At 40.7% G+C, this 24,052-nt stretch overlaps 2 protein-coding genes across 8 annotated transcripts in view; one reads left to right on the top strand and one right to left on the bottom strand.

Annotated features, from left to right (window-relative positions):
• The window catches only part of LOC136349513 (ileal sodium/bile acid cotransporter-like), a 13,288-nt gene extending 4,290 nt beyond the window's left edge, over positions 1–8,998 (top strand). For 3 of the 5 annotated variants that reach the window (XM_066301119.1, XM_066301118.1, XM_066301116.1), the window contains exons 2-9: positions 4,297–4,465; positions 4,672–4,791; positions 5,009–5,253; positions 6,597–6,833; positions 6,887–7,087; positions 7,144–7,330; positions 7,872–7,947; positions 8,113–8,998. In XM_066301119.1, coding sequence (XP_066157216.1) covers positions 4,297–4,465; positions 4,672–4,791; positions 5,009–5,253; positions 6,597–6,833; positions 6,887–7,087; positions 7,144–7,330; positions 7,872–7,947; positions 8,113–8,242 — 1,365 coding nt within the window. In that variant the 3' untranslated portion in view covers positions 8,243–8,998. Of the gene's footprint in view, positions 1–3,473; positions 3,723–3,765; positions 3,915–4,296; positions 4,466–4,671; positions 4,792–5,008; positions 5,254–6,596; positions 6,834–6,886; positions 7,088–7,143; positions 7,331–7,871; positions 7,948–8,112 lie in introns of those variants that run through there. The other 2 variants (XM_066301117.1, XM_066301120.1) reach the window with 2 other exon arrangements.
• The window catches only part of LOC136349514 (uncharacterized), a 27,737-nt gene extending 3,685 nt beyond the window's left edge, over positions 1–24,052 (bottom strand). For 2 of the 3 annotated variants that reach the window (XR_010733816.1, XM_066301122.1), the window contains exons 1-6: positions 23,866–24,052; positions 23,588–23,685; positions 23,223–23,363; positions 20,932–21,109; positions 19,045–19,180; positions 18,762–18,991 (exon numbers count right to left, since the gene is read on the bottom strand). Coding sequence is in view for 2 of the 3 variants with exons in the window: in XM_066301122.1 (XP_066157219.1) it covers positions 18,762–18,991; positions 19,045–19,180; positions 20,932–21,109; positions 23,223–23,363; positions 23,588–23,685; positions 23,866–23,944 (862 nt within the window). In the remaining variant the exon portion in view is untranslated. Of the gene's footprint in view, positions 1–8,770; positions 15,765–18,761; positions 18,992–19,044; positions 19,181–20,931; positions 21,110–23,222; positions 23,364–23,587; positions 23,686–23,865 lie in introns of those variants that run through there. The other variant, XM_066301121.1, reaches the window with a different exon arrangement.

Genomic DNA, 24,052 nt, shown 5'->3' with positions numbered 1-24,052 from the left:
AGTGAGGCGCACGTCAAACTGCATTCTGCCCGAAACTTCAGTGGCACGACATGTTTCCTTTTCGAAGAAGAATTATTTTAATTCAAGCTCGCAACTCCCCACGAAAGCATGAAAACTGGCAAATTCTGGCAGCAAAAAACTGGCTTTTAGACCGCTTAGATCACATAGAGCTGACAAAGGTACGCCACTGACGAAGCTTATTTTACGCGATAATAACGCGTTCAATTGGACTGTGTCAGATATTCAGTGGCGTAGTTTGTTTTTCTGTGGAAAAAATCATTTTCATATTAGAGCCCCCCCCCCCGTGTTGATAGAGCTGTTGTGACCGGGACACAAATTGTTATGCGAAACTGCCAGTTTTGGAAAAAACTGTGAAACACTTCAATTTTTATTTTAAAAATGCAGTTTTTTTATGTAAATGTCTTACCATCCCTCGCAATCCCCTAGGAGGGGTGACAACCCCTTACAGCAACCCCTCTTGTTCAAGGGAATTTAATGCTCTATCCAGCGACGTATTTATTCTCTCATTTTGATCATTAATTTGCGGGAAAATACATTTTTGATATAAACTTGAAAACATTTTTTTTTTAATTAAAAAATTATATCAAACCGCTGTAAAATGTACTGAAATGACTTGTAGAAACAAAAATCATCATTTCAACAAGTGTCCGAAGAGCAATTCTTGACAATATTGTTGCAAATTTTGGGAGACCCCCTGAGTGTGACGCCCCTGACTAAAATCTGCACTAATTAACACAAGAAAATTTCTCCCATTCCCACTCGTTAAAGTATTTTCAGTAGTACCTCAAAAGTAATTTCGTAACTAGCGCACACCGTTTCGAAAATGCTGCGAAAATCCATCTTCAGAGTTCCCCCTTTACCGGTGTTTTGGCCCCTTTAAAAAACAATTTTCGGTGTATGTTTACTAGAGCTATTTTTGTTATTTTAATCTCTAGAATCGTCTCTTAAAATATTTCGTCGTTATTTCCCGCATGCGCTAGGAATGCAGTGGTGTCGTTTGGGGAATGCTTAGATCTTATGGGATTGACAGGGCAGGCCGCCGGTGCGTTTATACGTGATAAAGCGCGAAGCGACCGAAACTGTCCAAATTGAACAATTAGTCAGAATTTTAGGAAATTAGTGCACTAAGGTCACTGAGGGTGTCATACTTACTGTATAGACACACAAGGTCTTTCAATGACCTTTCCAAGGGTTATTTTTTTTTAAAGGTTTTTGAAAAATCATATCTGAACTGTAAACACGTTGAAGTGTCAATTGTATTGTAGAAAAATTGTTTATTAATGTTTTAAGTGTTTAAATTGTTTTCAATTATTCTTTAAACAATAAAAAAGGCTGTTTTCAATCTCCCCTCCAGTAGGTACAAGAACTTTCACTCGAATTCCCCCGAAGCAGCTGTAATTCTTCTATTCGATCCTTCTAAATTTCGAAACTGGGCTTTACAAACAACAGACTTGAGATGGCCCCAGGGACAAATCCGGAAGTGCCAAATCGGGCGGCAGCGGTGGCCACTCAGTTGGGCCTCTTTGACCAAACCAATTTCTAGGACACCTATGGTGTGATCGCTGTCCAACAGAAAGAAAATGGTGTGGTGAAGCTCTATCTTCTTGGAAATGAAAATCTTCTTGCAAAACGCCATTGCCACCCTTTAACTCGAGAATTCAATCGTCCCTTTAATAGTTTTACTGTTTTTTTTTTCTACAAGGGGAACGTTTAAACAAATGTATTAACAATTGCAAATAAACAAATAAAAACCGAAATAATCATCCGTTGTTTATGAAACTCAGCTTCAAGGTTTGGAAGGGCCGAAGTGAAGAGTTACAGCTGCGTGTAGGGAAATTCACGTAGAATTTTTTGCAAATATCAGATTGGGGTTTGAAAACGGACTTTATTGCTCTTTAGCAAATAATAGACCGCGTTTTGAGTAGTTAAAACTTGTATAAACAATTTATCTACAATACAGTTGATACCCAAGCTTATACAGGGCTGTGCGCCAGGCGCGAGTCGGGCGATTATGGCCTTATTTATAGTTTTATTCTAAAATTCTTTTCATAGTTACATGTGCGACTTCATAAGGTACATTTTAGAAATATTTTCATTTATACAGGGTCTGCCAAAAAAAAATACAACAAAAAATGCTGCTTTTTTTTTTATATAGAACACCCTATATTTTATTGCATTTTTGGATTCTACGTTCCGTTCTAACACAAGTTCGTTAACGCGTTGGCAGTTTTCGAATTACCAGTTTTCAAGATATGTGCGATTGCATGTTGAGAGCGACGGTTGCAGACGTTTGCAAAATTGCAAATTGTTAACAATCGGAGAGGTATTCGGGAACGGTTTTTTGCCACAATAAAACTGAGGGTTCGTGATTTCCTATGGTACCAAGCTTCGCTTGGCACTTTCTACAGGGTGTCCAGAAAAATAAAGCCACTTTCAAAAAATTGTCAAAACTTGAAAATTTCAAACGGAACCCTGCTGTTCCTTCGATGTATTGTGAAACTACAGCGAAAGAGAACCTGTGCCCACACCTAATTATCTATACTATTATACTAAAGTTGCATAGTTTTTGTGCAATGTTGTTTCATAAGTTTAGGCATGGGCGGTAGGTCCCTAATTCTAGTTTGTGAAACTGGCAATTCAAAGATTGCCAACGTGTTAATAAAATTGCATTAAAATTGAACGTGGAATCCAGAAATGCAGTAATATATAGGGTTTTCCGCTTTAATAAGGCAACATTTTTTGTTGCATCTTTGTTTTTGACAGACCCTGTATAAATGAATTTTTATGTGCCTTACAAGGTCGTACATGCAACTGCAAAAAGAATTTAAAAAAAAACTGCAAATAGGGCCGTAATCGTGCGATGCGCACTTAGTGCACAACCCTGTATGCGGTTGGGGCACGATTTCTCGACATCCTCCCAATTAAAAAAAGGGGCGCATTTGAAACCTCTTTCAAATAAGGGGTAATCGACCCCCTTCCCCGCTTAAGATTTCAGTGCCTGCTTTCGCCTCCGCTAGAGGGCGCGTGCCATATAATAGACGACCGACTCAAAGAAAATGCCCGTTTTGCGGACAAAACCGACGTGCTTTTGCACGTTTACAGACGTGGCGGAAAATGAGGAAAAATCTGCGTTTCGGGGGAAGCGCCCTCTTGCCGAACTCTCCTGTTTCGCGCCTTCCGTGGTACCTTCCAAAAAGGCGGAGATGGAGGCTGAAACATCCCGAACGCGCACCCGTATTTCGTCATTGAACCCCGAAAACCGAAACTAGTTTTATGCCCTCCCCCCGCCCCGTTCGAGCCCGGTCCCCCCCCCCCCATCACCCCATCAATTACCCCATCAAGTGGCGATTCTTTTTCGGTCAAAACAGGATCTGTGGAGTCCACCATAACGGATTTAATTGCTGGTGGTAGTCAAGGTTATTTATTGCGAAATTCGAAATCAGTTTTGTTTTCTCTTTAGTGCGCTGCCACACACGGTACACAGTTAGTCGTGGGCCGAGGTTCTGCCTGTTAAGTGCTGTCTCGAGGTCCAAGTTGATCTCCTGCCTTCTCGAGCAAAAAGCGGTTTTGCTTTCACTTTTTAACCATCGTACATTCCCGATTCTCGAGAGTTTTTTTCTTTTTTTTTTTTTAGTGAAAAAGTGCGCTTTTCGAGGTCTTTCGTGCGTCCCCACCGGGACCCCCCCTGGCAAATACAAATGGTATGAGGTTCCGAAACGGTGCGAAATTCCAAAAAAATATATTTGCGCGCAAATTTGGCATTGACCCCTTTTGTTTGCCGAAGTCCGACCCTGATTTGAAATTTAAAATTACGCGCCCGGTCGAAAAATTGTTATAAATAAAATATTTATTCCCGACCGTTTTGGCCTCTCGTGCTCCCTTCAATTAATGCAGTGAGTATCTATTGTTGAAGGCAGTTTTTATCAACTAATTCTCAGGTTAGAGGTCAGTACGTGGACATTTCTCGATCCTCAAAACACATCTCGATGAATGTTATGAGCAAGTTAAAGTGACGGGGTTTTCCCCGGTTCTTCTTCTAGTAACCGGATTTTTAGCCGTTTCCTATGAATCAATATGTATTTTACGAAATTTTCCCGTTCCCCGTTTCTCTAAAATATAATTTCGTCCGTTACGGAAGCGTTCACGTAAATCTACTCAACATCATTTGCGCGCGCAGCTCGCAGATGGGGAAAATAAATTTGCCCCCGGGGGACTTATTGCGTATTTAATTTTTGTTTATTTTCTCGAGCGACACTTAATTTTGCCTCTTTTCAGATGTGCCCAATCTCAAGTTGCCTCCAATCCCTCATCGTAATATTCGTCTTACTTTTAGTTTGCCATGCAGCAATCGTTAAAACTTTTGCAAGTGTAACATTTGTTCCAAAAAATGTTACAGTCTTCATGTACGACACTGTCGCTGTGGATTACTTCATATCAAGTACAGGTAATAGATTCTTGTTCATACATTCCAGCTACGTTGTAGCTAATAAGTTTTTCAAAATTTGGAAATTTTTGAAAGTTTCCAAATTTTGAAATTTTTGAAATCTTCAAAATTTTGAAATTTTTGAAATTATCCAAATTTTGAAATTTTCCAAATTTTGAAATTTTGAAATTTCTATAGCATTTCATGTTTAAACCTTTCTTTTTCAGATAACTTGACCCAATGTTCGTTATACAGTGAAAATCCACACATCGCTTCGCTAGATAAAAATATTTTTATACAACAGTCCAATTACACAGGGTCCTTCAACGTGACAGGCAATTTTCTAGGTGAGTTTCGCAGCCCCTTTACTAAGCTAAAGGATGCTGCGGCATTCGTTGTATCTTCACTGCGGCGTATCGTTGCAAATTTCATAGTTTTGCATCAAATTGACAAGGCGACATGTAAATAACTACAAAATCGGGGCATGAACTAGATGATGTAATAGCTTTAATGCACTTGCAGATCTGTGGACTGGGAACCATTAAAAAATCCTTTAAATTTCAGGTCAAACTGTGATAGAATGTAAGGAAACGACCTCAAATAAAACTATTCAAGGAAAGCTCGACGTAAAATGTCTAAGGAAAAAGCGGACTATAGATCGAATATTTACTGCTTCGACCGCAGCGCTCGTCGCAATAATTTATATCAATTTTGGCTGTGTCGTGCAGTGGTCAGAACTGACAAATCTGATTAGAAGACCTGTGGGCCCGACAATCGGGTTTTTCGGGCAGTTCGTCGTTATGCCGTTGGTGAGTAGAATTTAGAAGGCAACGGGGCCAGCAAAGTCCCCATTCGTCCATCTACTACATTTAAGTCACCGAAAGCTCCGAAATGCCAATTTTGACCCCCGCCATGGCAATTTTACGTTATACGGGGTGCGGCGTGGCAATCGAGTGCTTCTGAAATCGTCATAGAATCGTTAGTTTGTGACGTATAATTTGTTTTCCGTTGTAACAGCACGGTGGAAAACGGAGCGTCATGAACAGAAAATTACATCTGACACGTGCCGTCCATTGTCGTCGAGGCGATGTTGAAGACGTTCGAAAAAACTGGCTTCGACCCTTCGCAGGGTTGATGGCGGTGGTTCGATGTCGGGTTCCTTCTTCTAATTCTTCTAATGTTTAAGCCTCAGCGACACGCGCCTCCAGATGAGTCCACAAAAAAGAATCACATAGGGCGAGGTCCGGCGGCCATAAAATGTCCCCCAATCCGGAAACGAGACCGCTGGCAAACAACGGGCGAAGAACGGCCGTCGACGCCCTGGCGGTGTGTGCCGTTGCTCCATCTGACTCCAAGCACAGCTGTTGCCTGTCATCACCTCCACTTTGTAATTTAGAGATGAAAGGAGTGCTCAGATGTTACAGTAAGGGATATCTTCAAGAAAATACCGACCAGGGGCGCCAAATCGTCCTACCGCAGACCAAACTGTCACTTAAGGGCCGTGCAACGGTTGTTCCTTTAATTGGCAGCGGCCCAACGAAATGGGCCTGGATCTAACTGAAAGGTGAATTAAAGTATGAACCGCCTGTTGAAGTGCAAAGCCTTCATTGCACTGCTGGTTCTAAAAACGCTTGGTTGCCGCGACGCACCCTGTGCTTGGCCCTTGATGACCCTCGGGGGGAATCCCCTAGTTACTAGAATCCAGAATTCAAACTGTTCTGCGTTTATGGCCTCCTCTATCATTATTTTTTTTTAGATATTTAGGACCCATTTGGCACTCGCTTCACTTTTTCGACAAATATTATGCATAATTCAATTTTGCAAGTCCTGAATGCTTCTACAGGGTTGTAAACTTTCGGCGTTCGGGACCTGTTTCATCTACTCAAAAATTCCCTGTTCAGTTTAGAAACTTTATTGCCCCATGGTTTTGCGTATGCTGCCGAACAACATCTGTCTTCTCTAAGCCACAGTTTGACTGTTGCTCTATTTGCGCTTAAACGCCAACAATAAAAAAAAAAATCCAAATGTATCGAATGCTGCGCGCAATCACACCGAAATGAGGTTTTGAAAGCAGCCTTCAACACCCCCAATCATTACCCCAACATCCCCCTATTACCCAGATTCAACTTACATCCCTTTTTTTTCTTTTTAGCTAAGTTACGCTATCGGTTATGCGCTGTTCCCCAACGATCCTGCCATGCGCCTCGGCATGTTCTTCACGGGGGTGTCCCCTGCGGGAGGGGCCTCTAACATTTGGACAGCTATATTGGATGGAAACATTGATCTGTCGATCCTAATGACGACAATAAGTACCCTCGCTGCCTTCGGCATGATGCCATTTTGGTTGTTTACTTTGGGAAAAACCATCTTTAAAGACGCTCAATTGGAGGTATACATTTTTGAATCTGCATTAAACTCTCACATTACCGCACTGTTTTCCAGGTCCCATATTTCCACATCTCGATGTACGTCTTTGCCTTGGTAGTACCTCTGACCATAGGATATTTGATAAACAGATACTTGAAAAAAACAGGCGCCTTTTTGGGCAGAATACTGAAGGGTTTTTCCTCTCTCTTAATCACCTTCATCATTATATTCGCCACTGTAACAAATTTGTACCTATTCGAGTTGTTCTCCTGGAGGGTGAGTGAAGCAACACAAAGAAGATACAAGAATCGTGATTGGACGCGTGTTTTTAGATTGTGGTAGCGGGCATGGGTTTGCCTTGGGTGGGCTACATGCTGGGTTATATTATTGCAAAACTGGGCAAGCAACCTGAACCCGATATACTTGCGATAGCCATCGAAACTGGTATACAAAATACCGGGATCGCCATATTTTTGCTGAGGTTCGCGTTGGAACCTTTGCATGCTGATCTCACCACAGGTACCATTCGACTTTAAACCAATGTACAGGGTGCGACAAATAAAACGAAACAGCCGTTTTCTCGGTTGATAAAAAAGTTATGCAAAAATCCTCGGAGGCACATAGATTTTAGTGTGGAGGGGGAAGGTTTTTATTGCTATTTTTTGTTGTTTTTTTTTTCTTGATACATAAAACCCACTATTATTACCTAACGAAATCCATGATTTTAGCATAAAGTTTGGTTCATAAAGGAATAATCGATTTACTCATCAGCGGTCGTTTCGAAGTAAGAAATTTTCGCAGCACCATAAAGCTCTTCAAAAAACCTTTGATTTGATGTGTAACTCGAGTAACCCTTCGCATTTAAAATTTTAGGGGCAGTTCACCTCCCCATGAAGGCAAACACTGTAAATACCCAATAAAAAACGTTCCCCCCTCCACACTGAAGTGGACGTGTCCGAGCATTCTTGCACAACCTTTTTATCAACCGAGGAAACAGCTGTTGCGCTTTCGTTGGCGCACCCTGTATAACATTCTAAGTTTGCGTCGTTAATTGTTGCAGTTATTCCCGTTTCTGTGGCCCTAATGACGCCACTGCCCCTGACTGTGATCTATTTGTTTAAGAAGTTTAAGCAAAGGTATGTCGTTCATGATACGTTTAGTTTAAGGAAAAAGGTGAGATCTCATACCTTTAAACGGGTGTGATGTGGATCACCGAGCGAAATGTTAAACTGCAGGGCGAAATTCATGGTACCTCGCCGTTATTGCGTTTATACTCGACAACACCGGTTTGTTCTCCACAGGTTCATGACGTCATACTACAAAGCCCCAATTTCGTCATCGAACGCCGCGATGTGTCCCAGGTCAAACAACGAAAGCGTCTACAGGGAAACTGTGGGGAAACACGATAGTGCCGTGGCATGTCTCAGCTAGGGCGCTAAGGTGTCCCGGTATGTAGCAGTGGCCCCTCCGACACTTAAAACCATTTCGATTAAACGTTGGAGACTGGGCCGATAGACCTGCAGTGAAAATTGTTCAGTGTTGACGGGGTTCGGCTGTAATTTTGCGCTTGCCCGGTGAAAATTTTGTTGAAGGAAAAGTCGAGAACCGGTCCAAGTTTCACTGCAGCAATTCTCGGAAAAATTAGCAAACGTTTCTAGGCCATTAAAGGGTATGTGTGCATGTTTTTTTACTTACGGCGAATTCGGGGATCCGCACCGGTGCGACAACTCGGCCGGCCGGCGTTCCCAAGTGTCGCAATGAAACGATGCGGCGGCCCGAATTCGCCACTATAGAAGAGGCGTAATGGATGTGTTAAAAAGTTCAGGGTTGGGGGGTTTATCGAAAATCCGCGGTTAGAAACTGTCGAGCTTCAAACCGGCAGGAATATTTTGTTAATATGTATGCGGAGCGTTGTTTTTAATTGTAGTTTCGCTTTTGGAACAGTGAGCAAAACCAAAATTTTCATCATAATATATTAAGTTTATTAACATTTACTTAACACAAAACATTTTTGATTAATAAATAATATCACAAAGTAGTACAAAAAGCTACAAACTGGAAAAATCTAATCTATATATAGGTAATCATTTTCCCCGTTAATTATTATAAGCAATACCAATGTACGGAATATTATTTCAGTCAAATCGCTGAAATTTTAGTTAAATAAAACGCAAAGTTTTTGTATTACTGTTAGGCCATATTTTCCCTATCTCCACCGTTGCGAAATACCTAAATTGCTTATAATACAGGGCGGTTCATAAGCTATATGCGAAACTATGACAATTAAAATGAAAAAAATAGATGCCATATGAACACACATATTATTTTAGTTTAGAAGCCATAAGGTTTGTTTCAACTGGTCAAGGAACCATCTCAGAGTAGTTTAGGAACCCCTCTGGATAGCGTCCTCGCCCAGGAGGGCTCTTCAAGCGCCCTGCGACCCAGTTTTCTGGCGGGTTGGCGGCAGTTGACACGAACGCGTTAACTGCCAGCAGCGCAGCTGGCAGTTAACGCGTCAGCAAGAATTGCCGTGTACGCTGCTGCTATGTACATGGAGCTTTAGTGAGTGCGAGAGAAAGGCAAATAGGCGATTGGCAACTGCGACTGAGAGAATCCACCGTTTTCCCCTCCATTGTCCACGATGGGCCGCGTCCTCGACTCGCAAGCAGCACGCCCCAGTCCGAGGACGAGTCGTGTCCCTTCTCAGTCGATGCGTTCTCAACTCCAATTTCTACCGCAGTGTTCGTAGAGCAGGGCTGCATTAAAATTTTTAGACCATACAGGGCGTTCCAAAAAAGTAGGCCAACCCGTCAGCCGCAGATTCTCCGAGGGGGAATAACGGGACTTCCATCATCCCATTTTTCATTTTGGAGTCCCGTGCTCGCTACGCAGGGCGTTGTAACTTTTAAACCTATTTAGCTTAAAAAGCCTCACATAATATTTTAAAAAAAAATCTAATATTAATAAGAAGTTGAGGTTCGGTTTGACCCCCCCAACGTGTTTGATTCTACGCCATTGGCGTCGGTGTAAGTTTTATCGATATTTATTGCAAAGCAATTTATGAAATTTGGTCCCGAAGGGTGCACTCAACTTCGTCGAAAATAAAATTTGTTATCGTCAATGCCACGTTCGAAGTTTACAGTTTATTCGTGCGCTAAGAACGTTCGAGTTTTTCCAAGGGGGCCAAGTCAAGAACAGACACTTTTGCCCCGAAAATGTTCGCGGCAAAATGAGAGAAATTTATTTCTAAAACTGCCACATTTTCCATATTAATTTGAGGCGTGGAAGGGGGCGGGGCAATAATTCATGATCTCACAAGACGAGTAATTAGTGCCCGATATTGTTATCTGTTGGAGAAACGAACGTTTCTCCAAAGACAATACAAAGTCGATTAGTGGAGGGTGGATCAAAGCGAAGACATGGCCAAAAAAACCAACCTTCTCTCAAAAAAATAGAGGTCTAAACTACCGTCATCCAAATTGGACTCACCAACAAGAAAGAGGGGTGTTATACTCAGACGAATCCGAGTTTCGAATTCATGGGAGCGATGGGGCTTAATGGGCACGTCCGCAAGATCAAAGGCCCAACCTAAGGTACGTTGATGCTAGCATAAACCACGGAGGAGGGAATAATATGGTATGGATTTGTTCCCTATTGCTTTGCCCCCCAATGCATAGGATTGCGGGGCAAAGTGGATAGTTTTGTGCATCAAAACATACTGGATCATGTCTTGCTGAACGAAGAATGCGTCATAAGTTCATTCCTCTGCTTGATAACGCGGCAAAGCAGACAACTAAGATGATCAAAAACTAGTTCGTGGGGGGAAAAAACTTGAAGTGTCCAAATGGCCGGCGCAGCCTCCGGACTTAAACTCCATAGAGAAAATTTGGGAGATTGTCGAGAAGAAAACATCGCAAATCAGGGCGTGCCGTTTAACAAGATTGAAAACGCACGGGACTCCGTGGATCCCCAAATAATTACCAACTCAATTTCTTCCGTGCCTGGTAGATGTGAGCAAGCGCTTGCGCATAAGGGACCAATTTACTAAACGATTGTGTAATGTTTTTTTTTACCGAGATAATTAAAAAGTTGCTGCAATTTTGTAGCAATAAAGTTTGTTTTTTATTTTAACTTTATTCCTTAGAAAAATTATTAAATTTCCCTAACCCTGAAGTAAACTGTAAACAACCTCAGGAATGACGTTCACGAAAATAGATTTTATTTCCACCAAAACAAATTTTTTTAACAATTTCGGAAATTGCTCCACTTTCCCTTGATGCCGCAAATGCGTCCTCCGAAACCACGTAGAACTGACAATTGACGGCACTATCGGATCGTTGACAACGGAAGGGGAAGCGGTAGACTGTCTCCCTCGCACCTATTAATCGCTTAATTGCCTTCCGCTTCCACTCACTAAAACTCCATGCGCGCAGCAGCGAAAAAGGTACCGTATATGGCGCATGACAAAACTTCACTTGTCATTGTTGTACTGATAACTGGCTCAAAAGATGGCGCCTAAGAAAGGTGAACACTCAAGATTGAACACTGGTCGTGTGCATTGTAACCTGCGACTCAGCAAAGCGAGAACATTCTCGATGGGTCTTGCACGTGGAACTTTGCACTATTCTGACTCTGGCGATGAGGCAAAGAGCGAGGCCTGGCCCGAAAGCTAATTTCTTTCAAAGTCGACTAACACTGGCAGGCAATGTCCTGCCATCACGCCACAACCACGTCATGATGTACCCCAAAAAGCTCAGCCAAGGCAAGACCCATCAAGAATTTTTGGGCTTCACTCAGCTGGGGCCTATATGAGCAGGGTTGAAGCGCACAGCAAAGAAAAGCTACGTCAAAGAAACCTCTGTCCGAAGCTTTACGTGTTAAGTTCGAACTAAACTGCGACCCATCGAAGACAATGAATTTTTATGAATTATTTAACTTAATTCCATGAATTTCCATTCATGTACCATTAAGATATCAAAACAGTTTTGAAACGAACTTGTTCCCAAAGTCTGTTACAGATTGTCTCAGAACGTTACGTTAAAATGCTTCTCCATTACGTACGTTCCGGAGAACCTGAAAGCACTTCAGGTTCGACGTAGTATAAACATTGAAGTCTTTCACGGCTCAATATACAGGGTGTATTGGAAAAGTGGGATAAGGCATAACTTGGTTATTTATGAACGGATTAAAATGAACTAAAAATCAAATAAAATGACAATTTTTCGAGCTGTCAAGTAAAGTCAAAGTTGATATTTTTAAATTCGACTTCTGCTTCAAGTTTCAGCATCAGAATTTTAAATAGAACTTCACATTTTCTTGGAACAGTTTTTGATCAAAAAATATTTCTCGAAACATTTTTTTAATGAAAAATATTTTTCGACATTTTTCAATGGAAAATATTTTTCGAAATTTTTCAATGGAAAATATTTCTCGAAACATTTTTTTAATGGAAAATATTTCTCGAAACATTTTTTCAATGGAAAATATTTTTCGAAATTTTTCAATGGAAAATATTTCTCGAAACATTTTTTTAATGGAAAATATTTCTCGAAACATTTTTTTAATGGAAAATATTTCTCGAAACATTTTTTAATGGAAAATATTTCTCGAAACATTTTTTTTAATGGAAAATATTTCTCGAAACTTTTTTTATGGAAAATATTTTCTTGAATTTAATGATGTTGCGATAAGTGAACGTTAAAACAATTTTCAACTGAAAGAAATTTAAAATTTGAACAATATGAGTTACCATCTGTACCCTAAATTTGGACATTATGGGTTTTGTACCCAACTGCATCTTCAGGGGGTCATCTGCGTGATCCTCTGGCCATCTTAGTTTCATTCCCTCGCATCCTAGGGAGTTATCTTGTCCAAAGATGCCCATATGATACGTAGCGCGAAGGGACGAGGCAGAACCGCCCTTAACCATTAGAACCACGTCCAGCTTTCTATGAGCGTTTACGTTGCAAGTGCGATTAAGTACTGCTCTGTGAGTTAGGTACTTCTCCATGAGTTAAGTAATCTCTTTGTGAGTTAGGTACTTCTTTGTTAGAAAAACGGGCAGAATAAAGACGTACTGCTTCACCGGAGTCCCAATTGCTTTAGAAGTATGCTTGAAGCGTATCTGCAAGTTCGCTGTTCGCTTTCAAAAGAAAATCAAGTTTAACGTCACTTAATAGTCCGAAAAAGTATCATTTCATTTGGTTTTCAGTTTATCAAACCCTGTTCGTGAACAGCCGAGTTATAGCTTCGCACTTTTTTTGAGACACCCTGTATTTTGCCGTTCAATGGCGGCTCAGGCTGAGGACGCCAAAATTGTAAAATGAGGGAATTATTGACCTAAGGGTAAAACACAGTAACGGAACTAATGCATGTTCATAGGAAAATTTTTCCTTGGAATGCCGACATGTTTCGTTCGTGAAAGTCTGTTTAAAAACTTATGCATCCCCTTGTACAGGGCGTCTCTAAAAGGTCTTTACAACGCTCTACCACAGGCAGCTGATATATAAATAAAACGATTTAACCGTGTTTGCCTCGGTCCAAAAGCTGATAATAACCGAGCTACAGGGTGGCTCGTTGAAACCTCGGCAAGTTGGAGTGTAAAATTCAAGTTGTAGCCACAAATATTAAACGGCCGGAGGAAAACTCACGAAATTTTCTACGTTTTTCGGGATGAAGAACTCATACCTGCAAACAAAATTTATGCAAATCGCAGAGGGCGCCACATGCGCATTAGGTACTTGTTTAGGCTCTTCGAGCTGTTTTGTTTGTGACGGTAAACCACTTTTGGACAAAAAAAAACCGTATTTTTGCGGCATTTTTGGCTCGATCGTGCCTTTTCCCGTCTCAGGTACCACCTATTTTTTGGTTCAAACTGACCTCCCCGAGAGGGACAGGACATTTTCAGCTCAGTGGTAAAAGTAATTTTTGATTTATACTTGCATTACGGCGGTGCACCATACCAATGCGGAATACCCGGATATGGTATTGGTCAAGGAAATGGCCGAGAATGCGTTCGAATTTACTCTGAAAGGTTCCCCCACGGTAGAGCACCAAGTCATCCAACCTCTGGTGCTGCAGACAGGCGACTTTGCGTTTGAAACCGCGGATTATGGACGAAAGCGTTCTATAGGGGCCTCTGAAGTCGAAGAACAAACCTTGGAACGTGCGGGAGAAGACCCTGAACTAAGTACCAGGCAAACCGGGAGAGAACCAGCACTTTCTGAAGAGGGTCGCTCGGAGGAAAATTGCTATAGTCATACCACGAAGCACCAATTCTACCACAGGACCCGGAATCTCGCCCGCATTTGTGCCAGTTTGTCGTGGATCAAAGGGAAACTGACGTTAATTCTGGAAGGGGCGTTTCGTTTTACGACGAAGCTGGTTTCACGAGGGGGGAACCACCACCTGCCCCGCCGGCCGAAAACCCACACGCCATCGGAACCGCGCATTCTCAAGAGGAATCCAGAATTAACTTCCGGGCTCCGATACCTGATGATTTCATTACTGGTCCAGTCATCCTTCCTCGGCGATCAACAGGAGAAGTTCATTTGCGACACCTGCAACATGCACTGTCAGGTTTGCCGGAAGACATTTCTTCGCCACGAAGAGGAAGAACGAGAACGTGGATCATGCCTCGTTTCGCATTGAGTGCTAGCGGTGTCCAAACAAATGGATCAGCGACGCTTCCGCGAATTGGCCCCCGCGCTCGCCGGACCTAAATCCGTCCGATTTCTTTTCGTGGGGGACGTCTCGGCCCCGCGGCGCGGCATTTTGTTTGCCGCATTGATCTTCGCACGCGTGCGTTCGGCGGGAATTACGAACGGCCGCCCAAGCAATTTGTTAGCGTTCTTTTTAACATTACGAAAGAAAACAAAATCGAAATTACCCAATCAGAAAATCGCATTTTTTTGTATTTAATTTGCAAGCGCTTTTCGCGACTTGATCAAGGACTAAGCGGAGATACTGCGCAAATGCGTTTTTGCCCTCCCCCCCAAGGGGGTTTACCGTCGCAAACAAAACAGCTCGAGCGAGTACCCGGTGCGTGAGTGGCGCCCTCTACGATTTACATAAATTTTCTTGGCAGGCACAGGGTTACCCTCCCCAATAGATAATTTCACGAGTTCTCCCCTTTCCGTTTAGTAATTAACTATGGTTAAAAATCGATTTTATCATTTGGACCTGGCCGCTCCGCAGCTCGGCCATTATCGCCTTTCGGGCCGAGGCGAGTGCGGTTAAATCGTTTGAATTCGATCTCGGCGGCCGGAGGCAGGGCGCTGCGGAGACCTTTTAGAGACGCCCTGTATATCGGAGTTCTCGCAAGGGTCGCATCTCATTTGGCAACATCGGCGTGGGGCTACAGCGAAAAAATTATTTAATGCTAAGATTATCCTTATTTTGATTCTTTTTTTTTTATTATTAGCAACATTTGATTTTTACGTTTTAAGTAGATCGGAAAGTAAAACCGCACCAACGAAACCGTCACAACCGGACTTTATCGCTAGCCACGCTGGTCGTTGAAGCGCATATTTAACAAGACCTAATATTCTAGAAAAACTAGGTATAAAATATAATAGGAAACATATTGTAAAGTTTTAACGCGCCTAGGAAAATTCAATACAAAAATATTAAACTACACAGTTTCACCAACAACGTAACATTTACCTCAAAGAGCTCTAAAATAAAGTTCTCAATCATCAGTAAGTAAAATAACCTGATGTCAGGTCAGTTTCAAATCTTCGCGTCGAACGTGGCCCCCTCGAGACGACCACTGGTTATTGGAGCCCCTGTATATTTGAAACTGACGATTGCAGGAAGCGAGCTAATCAGATCGTTTCATACGCTATTTAAATACTATTTTCGGCCAATCCGTTTTCCTTTATCTTGAAGCGGTTGCCGTATATGGTTTGAAGGGGAATGTGGAGAAGTTCGATGATTTTTAAGTAATCAGGCTCTGAAAGGTTTTCATCGCAAAGTTCGACGTTGACGAGTTGGAACTGTTACACCGGGTGGTGCGAGGAGGAGGCCCGCCCTCGTAAACTTTTCGTTTTCGAGCTTCGAAAGTGGGAGCTTGGAGGGCAGCTGCAGGCGCCCGGGAAAGCATTCGCGCGCCCGGGAAAAGACCTGCAAACCGCAATTTCCCACCGGTTTCGCTCAAATTTTGTACAGTCAAAATTCGAACCTGAACTCGGTTCGCGTGTTCGAGCAACTTCTGGAAATTTTATTTTTACGATGCTTTTTAAGGTTTTAAAAAATCTCCGCTCCGGAAGCTTCTCGTGCAGTGGAAATTTCTCCCAGTAATCTTGTAGAGGGGACTTTTCTACGCACATTATGGAAATTTGATCGAAATCAAACCACAAATTAGGGAGTTGAAAATCGTCAAAAACATCAAAATTTCATCATTTTTCGTGAACACTTTTTTAAGACCTCGAAAAGCACTCTAAAAATTAAATTTTCAAAAGTTACTCGAACACGTCAACCAAGTTCAGGTTTGAATTTTCATTATACAGAATTCGAAAAAAAAAACAGTGAAAAACTGCGGTTTGCAGAATGTTTTTCCAGCTCTACGGGTACTTTTTTGAGCGACTGTATACGAGACAATGGGGCCGATCGATCGGCGTTAATGGCGTCCATCCAGCGCTTCCGGTCCGACCGGAAGTGCCCCGAACCTTCGATTTTTAAAGGAAATGCCGCATGAATTTCTACTTTTTTGGAATCTAGAGGTCATTTTTAGTTTTAAAATACAGGATCAGTCAAAAGTAAAGCAGCAAAGAAAGTTATACGTAATATCTTTAGAGTTGTTGAGCGGTTCTCCAAATTTTATTACTAAGTTAAAGAATTTAACAAATGATAATAGTCAATAAAGTTTGATATCAACATATAACTAAATGAATTCAGATTTTGATTATATCTCAATTTTGTCTGCGCACCTCTATTTTTCATCACTTCAGAGCGCACCTACGACTCGCACATTCCAGTGAACTCATAAAGGTTGCTTCTGGAGTGAAATTCCAAACACGAGCAACGGCGCCAAATGGTCACAATTTTGAAATTATCGTGGGTTTTTTCTCTCGCTTTACCCTCAACCATTTCCCAGAGGTGCTCTATGGGGTTTAGGTCTGGGATCCGGGCAGGCCATTTCGTTAAGCGACTGCCACGGTCCACAAAAAATTGTTTTGCTATCTCAGCAGTGTGCTCAGGGTCACTGTCGTGTTGAAATTTCCATTTTGTTGCTTTACTTTTCGACTGGCTTGAAAGGAATGTGAAAAATTATCGGGCAGATAAAGCGGAATGATATGGGGTTTTGTGCATTATTTAGTTTGTTTACACGTGCAAAATCGAAATATATGTACATCGTCTTTAAGAAACTGCCGATTTTGTAGGGAACTATAATTTTTATTTGTTGCTTTATTGTTGACTGATATTGTATGCGAATTAAAAAAAATATATATATTATTTTGTGGTTTTCGCATGTGGAGCTACGCCACTGAAGCATGGGTACCAGGCGTAATTTTAGGTCAGAATTACCCGGGAAAATGCTCATTTGTCAGTTTATCGAGTACCTTTTCTTTTATAAGCAATTTAAACACCGAAAAACCGCTTTTGCCATTTGTCTTCCGCTTTTCCAACGGCAGCACGGCGACTCGTTGCGATTTTCAAAAAGATCATTTTTCCAGAATTTTTTTTATCCAAAACGCAACGTGTGTTCATCCAGGAGTGAACTGTTAATTCATGGAAAACATTCAAATTTTGAAAAAAAAAGCGCTGTCCATGGCGAAGGGACAGGAGGGAAGAATAAAATATTTCTACTTGTAGAAATTGTGTCCAGCCGTGAGAACGCAGGCGCATTAAAAATTACAAAAAAAAAAATGTAAAATTATGCTAAAAGTGAAAAAATTGATGTGAAGTTAGTTTTAGGGAAATGTCGCCATAGGTTTCCATTAGAAACCAGGCAGGCCGCCACTGTTTAAAAAAAAAACGGTGAATAAAGTGAAAACGTTAAGTGCTAACGGAGAAGAACATTTTATTACCAGTGAAGACAAAGAAATCAATGTTTTAACCTTCAAGCAGTGGCGTGGTGTCGAGTCGGCCGCACCTCAGGCTTTTTTTCCCGTAATTTTGATAATTTTTCTCAAATTTATTTCCTACTATTAGTAGCCCGTGTCATATTAACTTAAGTTAGTTCCCTCAAAACTAGAAAAGTGCTAGTTTTCGGCACATTCGCTTGAATCCTCAGCAGCTGGCTAACAGCAGCATCTCCAGACGGTTAGATGTAACCGATTTCGAAGCTTGAGAAAATAATAAATACGGTTTAGATACCACAAGTAAAACATCGATTTCTTTGCCTTCCCTGATAATAAAGTTTTCTTCTTCGTTAGCATTTCCCGTTTGCGTTTTATTCGCTTATTTCTTAAAATGGCGGCCTGGACGGTGTCTAAGTGGGAACCTTTGACGACATTCCCCTCATAATAAGAGCATATCGATTTTTTCCCAAAAAAAAAATATTTACATGTTTTTAGACTAGAAATGACCTCTAGATTCCAAAAAGGCACAAATTCATAGGGAATTACGTTTAAAAATCGAAAGTTGACGTCATTTCCGGTTAAACCGGAAGTGACAGACAAACGCCATTAATGTCAGTCAAAAGTCTATTCTCACATAGCTTTCTTCCAAATTTCAACTTTCCGCAAGTTTAAAAGCGAAAAAGTTACAAAGGCGAGCCACCTTCTTGGATCACCCGGTAGATTATGTTTAACAAAAATTCGCACAATAACTATTTCTACAGGGCTGAAAAATTTACAAAACGTGCGTTAAGCATTCAATCAATTCTGAAAACGTTTGCGAATTGGGGTTGTTTTTGTACCCCCCCCCCATGTGCACTTGAGAGATTCGCCCCATCACCCCTATCGCGATTGCGAAATTAAATAGTCAAATCCATGCATGTACTTACCATTTTCAGGGGTTATTACACCGTGTCTAACTAAGAAATCTAAAACTACTGGGGCACTTGTCGTTTTGAAATCAGGGGCTAATATCTTCTTCAAGCACTGCGTAACTGGCAGTACCTCGAAGCTTTCCACTTCTCCGTCTGCGCACTCTGGCCTGAAATCTATGGGCAGCTCTAGATCGAACACAAACTCCGTGTTGGGGAATAAGCCCCTTTCGGACTCGAAATAGAAGCTGAAAGGTGTTGATCCAAAATTATGGATAATTGACGAGGTGAAACTGCTTACGAAACACATCCAGCGCTGGTCACTCTTTTCAGATGTTCTGGAGGAACGGAAGCTTCTTCCATTGCTTCTTTGTAAGCCGTTTCAAGGATGCCGTGTCCGACGGACAATCCTCCGCTGACCATGGAGTCCCACTTGCCTGTTACAGAGAAAATCGAGGTTCTAGAAAATCCACGTAATACGCAGGGGGCATATTGGTTACAGGGTGGTCCATTTAAAAGAGTCCACCCGAAATACCTTGAATGGATTTTTTTACTGGGGAAACCCCGAGGCGCGCCAATTTTACTTTTACGGGGGACATTTTTAGATCATGTATTAGTAGGTGTAGGGTCGTCCCCGTAAACGGGGTGACAACCCCTTCAAGAACCTTAAATGGCACGGGGGGCCAAATGGCACATCAAATCAAAGGTATTCCAATTCTCTTCACATGTATGCTGAAGTCGAATGACTTTAAATCAGGCGATCCTGGGGGCCATTCGATGAAACCTCTTCTGCCAATCCAGCGTTCGGGAACGTGTTGATCCAAACAGTTACGTACAGGAGCTGCATGGTGTGGCGAAGCGCCATCTCGTTGAAAAAATCCATTATTCTCTGAGGTATGTTCGTTGTAATTTTTCTGGATACTGTGAATGCCGTTCTCTCATAATTCTAGGATTCACATCACTCAGAAATCTGCTATAAAAAATGGGGTTGATCAAAATGCTTTCACTCATCACCTTACAAATGTGCATACAACGATCTGAATCATCTTCATTGAGCTCACGAATGATATGCATTTTATGGGGACGGAAATTATGCTTTTTCAAGGTCCTCTGAACATCACTACGTGGAATACCTGATGGTGCTTCTAATTCTCAGGTGCTTGAAAGAAAATTTTCTTAATTTGAATAATCCAGCTCAGTATGTCCCAAAATTGCAATCTGGGCAGCCTCGTTGGTAACGGTGCGTCGCCTTTCACGATCTTTGTTGGCAAAAGATCTAGTCTCCATGAATTTAGACATTAAATTCTTCACGTAGGGATGGTTCAGGTTCTTACCTAGATGACTTCCGTCAAATTCCAATCCATTCCATTCTTGCAGCTTCTCGGGCTATTTCATTGTTTTCGAAATAGATGGTGGCAATTTCAATTCTCTCTGCAGTGGTGTAAACCATGATACTGAAAACCGTCGGAACGATCGACAATTTTTGCGATACAATTCTGATCACTGTAAAATGGGAACAGAACTCATCGCCTTATCGCAAGACTTCGACGATAAGCAACATTTTTCGTAGTATTTGTGAATTTATTATTATTAACTTTGGGTCTTTTTTTCGATTTATTCCACCGATATCTTAAAACGTTTTTTTTAATAATATTTAAAGGCGAAGCAAACAACTTTCAGCATGCTTGTGAAGGGAATTGGAATGTATTTGATTTGATGTGCCACCTGACCTTCCCCGCCATTTAAGATGCTCGAAGGGGTCGCCACCCCGCTCAGGGGGGATGACTCTACACCTACGAATTTATGATCTAAAAATTGACCCCTTTAAAAGTAAAATTGTCTTGGGGTTTTCCGAGCGAAAAAATTCCATTCGAGATATTTCAGGCGGACTGTAGACACCCTGTATGTTCAAGTGCACGGCATTTTATCGCGGAGCAAAATCAGGATAACGTCGTGCATGAAACGCAGTAGGAAATACCATTTTATGTAACCCGTGCCATGCTTTGCGGTATTGTTGTATGCTGGTTGCATAAAATCGTGCATTTCCTAACTAGTTACCTAGACAGCATTGATGGCAGCATAACTTCACTCTAACTAGCTTGGCTTTTTCGCTCTTGCCAAAAATTTAATGACAAACTGAATTACCTGAATTCGAAACATACTAGTAATGCCTAATATTACACATTACCGGGCCAAGTTTGCTTTGTCGCAGATCTCTTTTGGAACCAAAGACACTGGCCCCGTTGCGAGTCCCTCACGAAACCATTGATGGTAACGCCGTAGTTCCTAATGCCGAACAGGCAGGTGGCCGATCGGTCCATTTTTAACAAACTGGGAGTATCGAATTCCGTTTTAACCTCGTAACACTGGGAAAAAATACACTGTGGTACATTCTCGAAGTTGAAATCGTTCGGATAGAAAATTGTGCTCAATTGAGAGCTAAAGAAACGTCTTTTATTTATTCCACTTCGTGCACTTCTTCGCCACAATACGTTATACAATAATTTTAGCCAACCTATACAAAACAACCCAAAAAAAATAACAATTAAGTTTTTACCACCTATTTCCCCCTATTTGTCTCACTGTGTAAAAATAAATGGAATCAAATAACAGTACAGTTATATCATGGATTTGTTCCTTAGGCGATTTTAAGGATATTTTTTAGTTTTTCTATAAATTTAAATAATCTATTGTTAGTTCATCGACTATGAAATTACTGGGTTACACACAAACATCTGTTGTGATATCTACATAGGCAATTTGGCACAGATGCTGAGAGCAAGACGATACTTTTCGCAAGTGTAAGGATAATTGTTACTGAATGCACATGAAATTTTCTAGTTTTACTATCGTTATTCATTAGTTACCTAAAAGATCGAGTATGCAATTTAAAGACAGCATGATTCCACTTCCAAAAGTGTGTAACCCGTCCCTGACACCCCCTGTATGGAATATGACACAAAAGGAAGGAACCTAAGTCTTATTGCAATATTTTAATTAATTGATATTAACATCTTATTGGACTTCGTGATGGTCTGTTCACGGCCTTTTTGGAACAACTCTAGAAATGGAATTTTCCTTGTACGTATGCATGTAGTTTAACCAATGGAAAAATCTTTCCAAACTAAGAAAAGGGCAAATTGCTATTCTCAATCGCAAAAAATACACATATTATTGCCTTCTAAACAGTTTTAGACCAATATGTACTTATTGAATCTAGATCAGGAAAAAAGACTTGTTGCACTACATACACTCATGCCTTTTTCATTCCAGGTTGCATTCATGCACATTGCCCTAAAACGGGCGATTCTTACGAAGTTTCATGATTATACTGAAATAAAATAATCAGTACAGAAAAAAATAGATATTATCACATACTAATGGATCACTCGTTGTGCACGAAGACAGTAATGGAAAAAAGTTCAATGCAGGCCTCTTGAGGCGTTACTATGGGTGAAATTTAGGGCTGAATATGCAAATCGTGAGGAAAAACTTGTACCTTGTTGAAGGTTTGTAGCACATAAAAATAACAATAATTACTAGGGGAATATTTTTAAATTTCAAGCTGATTTGTGGGTATACAGTGTAGGTTCAGGGTATACAACCTCGTCCCTAATGTGTCAAGTCTTAAATAAACAGCATGATATACGCAATTAAAATGAGTCATATTCATACTCAAAGCTTGCTAACTCTACATAAAAAGAATGACGGGGAATATTAATTTATTGCATATGTATGTAATTAAAATATCAGAAATTAATAAAGGCTTCTGAAAATGAACCAAAAAAACACACACACGCACAGAGAGAGATAGTCCTTAGTAATTATTATTTTTATATTCCGATAAAGGATCATTGGCGACTTTATTACTGTTTAAAAACTAAATAAGTCGTATTATTCATAATACTGACAGGAATCGGTAAACTGATATTTACACTGCTACATTATTATCAATTTAAATAATTCAAAAAGAAATTTATTTGCAAATATTGACTCACTATGTGAAAAGGAACGTAAATTAGCCGCAATCAATAATAAGGGGACAAAATTTATTTTAGCTAAAGAGGGACCCTCCTAAGCCAAAATCATATGAAAGTTTAAAGTTCAATAAACTGATATGAACTTTTTTTCATCACTAGAAACTTCAATATTGCCTCAAGATAACAGATTATTTTTGATGTTGTTATTTGCCAAGAATATACCTATTGAATGCCAAGTTTTAAGTGAAATTTTATATTTCGATATCAATTTTCGCGTTTAAAATAGATTTCATTAATTAACCAACATACACTGTAAGAATATTTCACCATGAATTTACCGTTGTCTCATGAGTGTTCCAGATTAACAGACATTTTTTTAAAGCACTTCACTGCTCATTTGTGTATCATATGTCGTGTGCATGAGCACCAAGTCATGATGCCTCAGAAATCTCAACATTAACTGAACATGTGAATGTTACTTTGTCATGTTAAAACATACCTCATCTCTCCATCCTTTTAACGTAACAAACACATTTTTATCTCTGAGATGTCGCAGAACTTCATCAATTTTAACACTTCTCTTTTCATAGTCACGAAATGCTGGATTTAGCTCAATGCACCCCTGGGAGAAATGGAATATCTGAAAAATGTATTTAATAATTCGATAAACGTTTAATAGTGAATGTTTGATAATTGATAAAATCCAGTAACAGGCTGAACAGAGTTGTCATATTAATTAGGCACCTTTTAGTGTGTCCGATTTAAAACTGAAACTGTTTTCACTTAATGGGGTCTCATTTTGATAATTCTAATTAGATGAACCGTCTCAAAGCCGCACAGAGAGACACCTCGGGTGACACTTACCTCTGGAAAGTTTATAAGCTGCTTGACAACGTCGGGCCTAATTAGGCCCACTTGAAAGCCCCCTACGACGAACGGTTTGCACTCCGAAGACTGAAAACCTGTGAAATATCCAGTACTCAACTAGATTAAAACGCCCTAAGTGCGAATAGATATTTATTAGATAGAGGAAATCAATATCTTCGCAGAGTTCCTGCTAATGCCGCTACATCGGCAAAGATTGAGTGAGTTGCTTTAACGCGAATTGCCACGATTGTTTAACAGAATATTATTGTTCTTACCTGATAAATAGAAGCAGTTAAATTTCTGGGCCAATTTGAAGAGACCCGACATTTTCGTATTTTCTGAAACGACTGACATTCTCGCTTATTCCGTTCGGCTATTTTGATTTTCGCAGTTTGATTGTTGTTCTTGCATCGCTTGTACGGGACTTTTGTCCAATTTGACAACTGACGTAAAGATGTAAGT

The sequence above is a fragment of the Euwallacea fornicatus genome, chromosome 38, assembly GCF_040115645.1.
Source record: "Euwallacea fornicatus isolate EFF26 chromosome 38, ASM4011564v1, whole genome shotgun sequence".
NCBI lineage: Eukaryota > Metazoa > Arthropoda > Insecta > Coleoptera > Curculionidae > Euwallacea > Euwallacea fornicatus.
The sequence above is the reverse complement of the archived record's forward strand: the minus strand, read 5'-3'. Positions and strand labels throughout refer to the sequence as shown.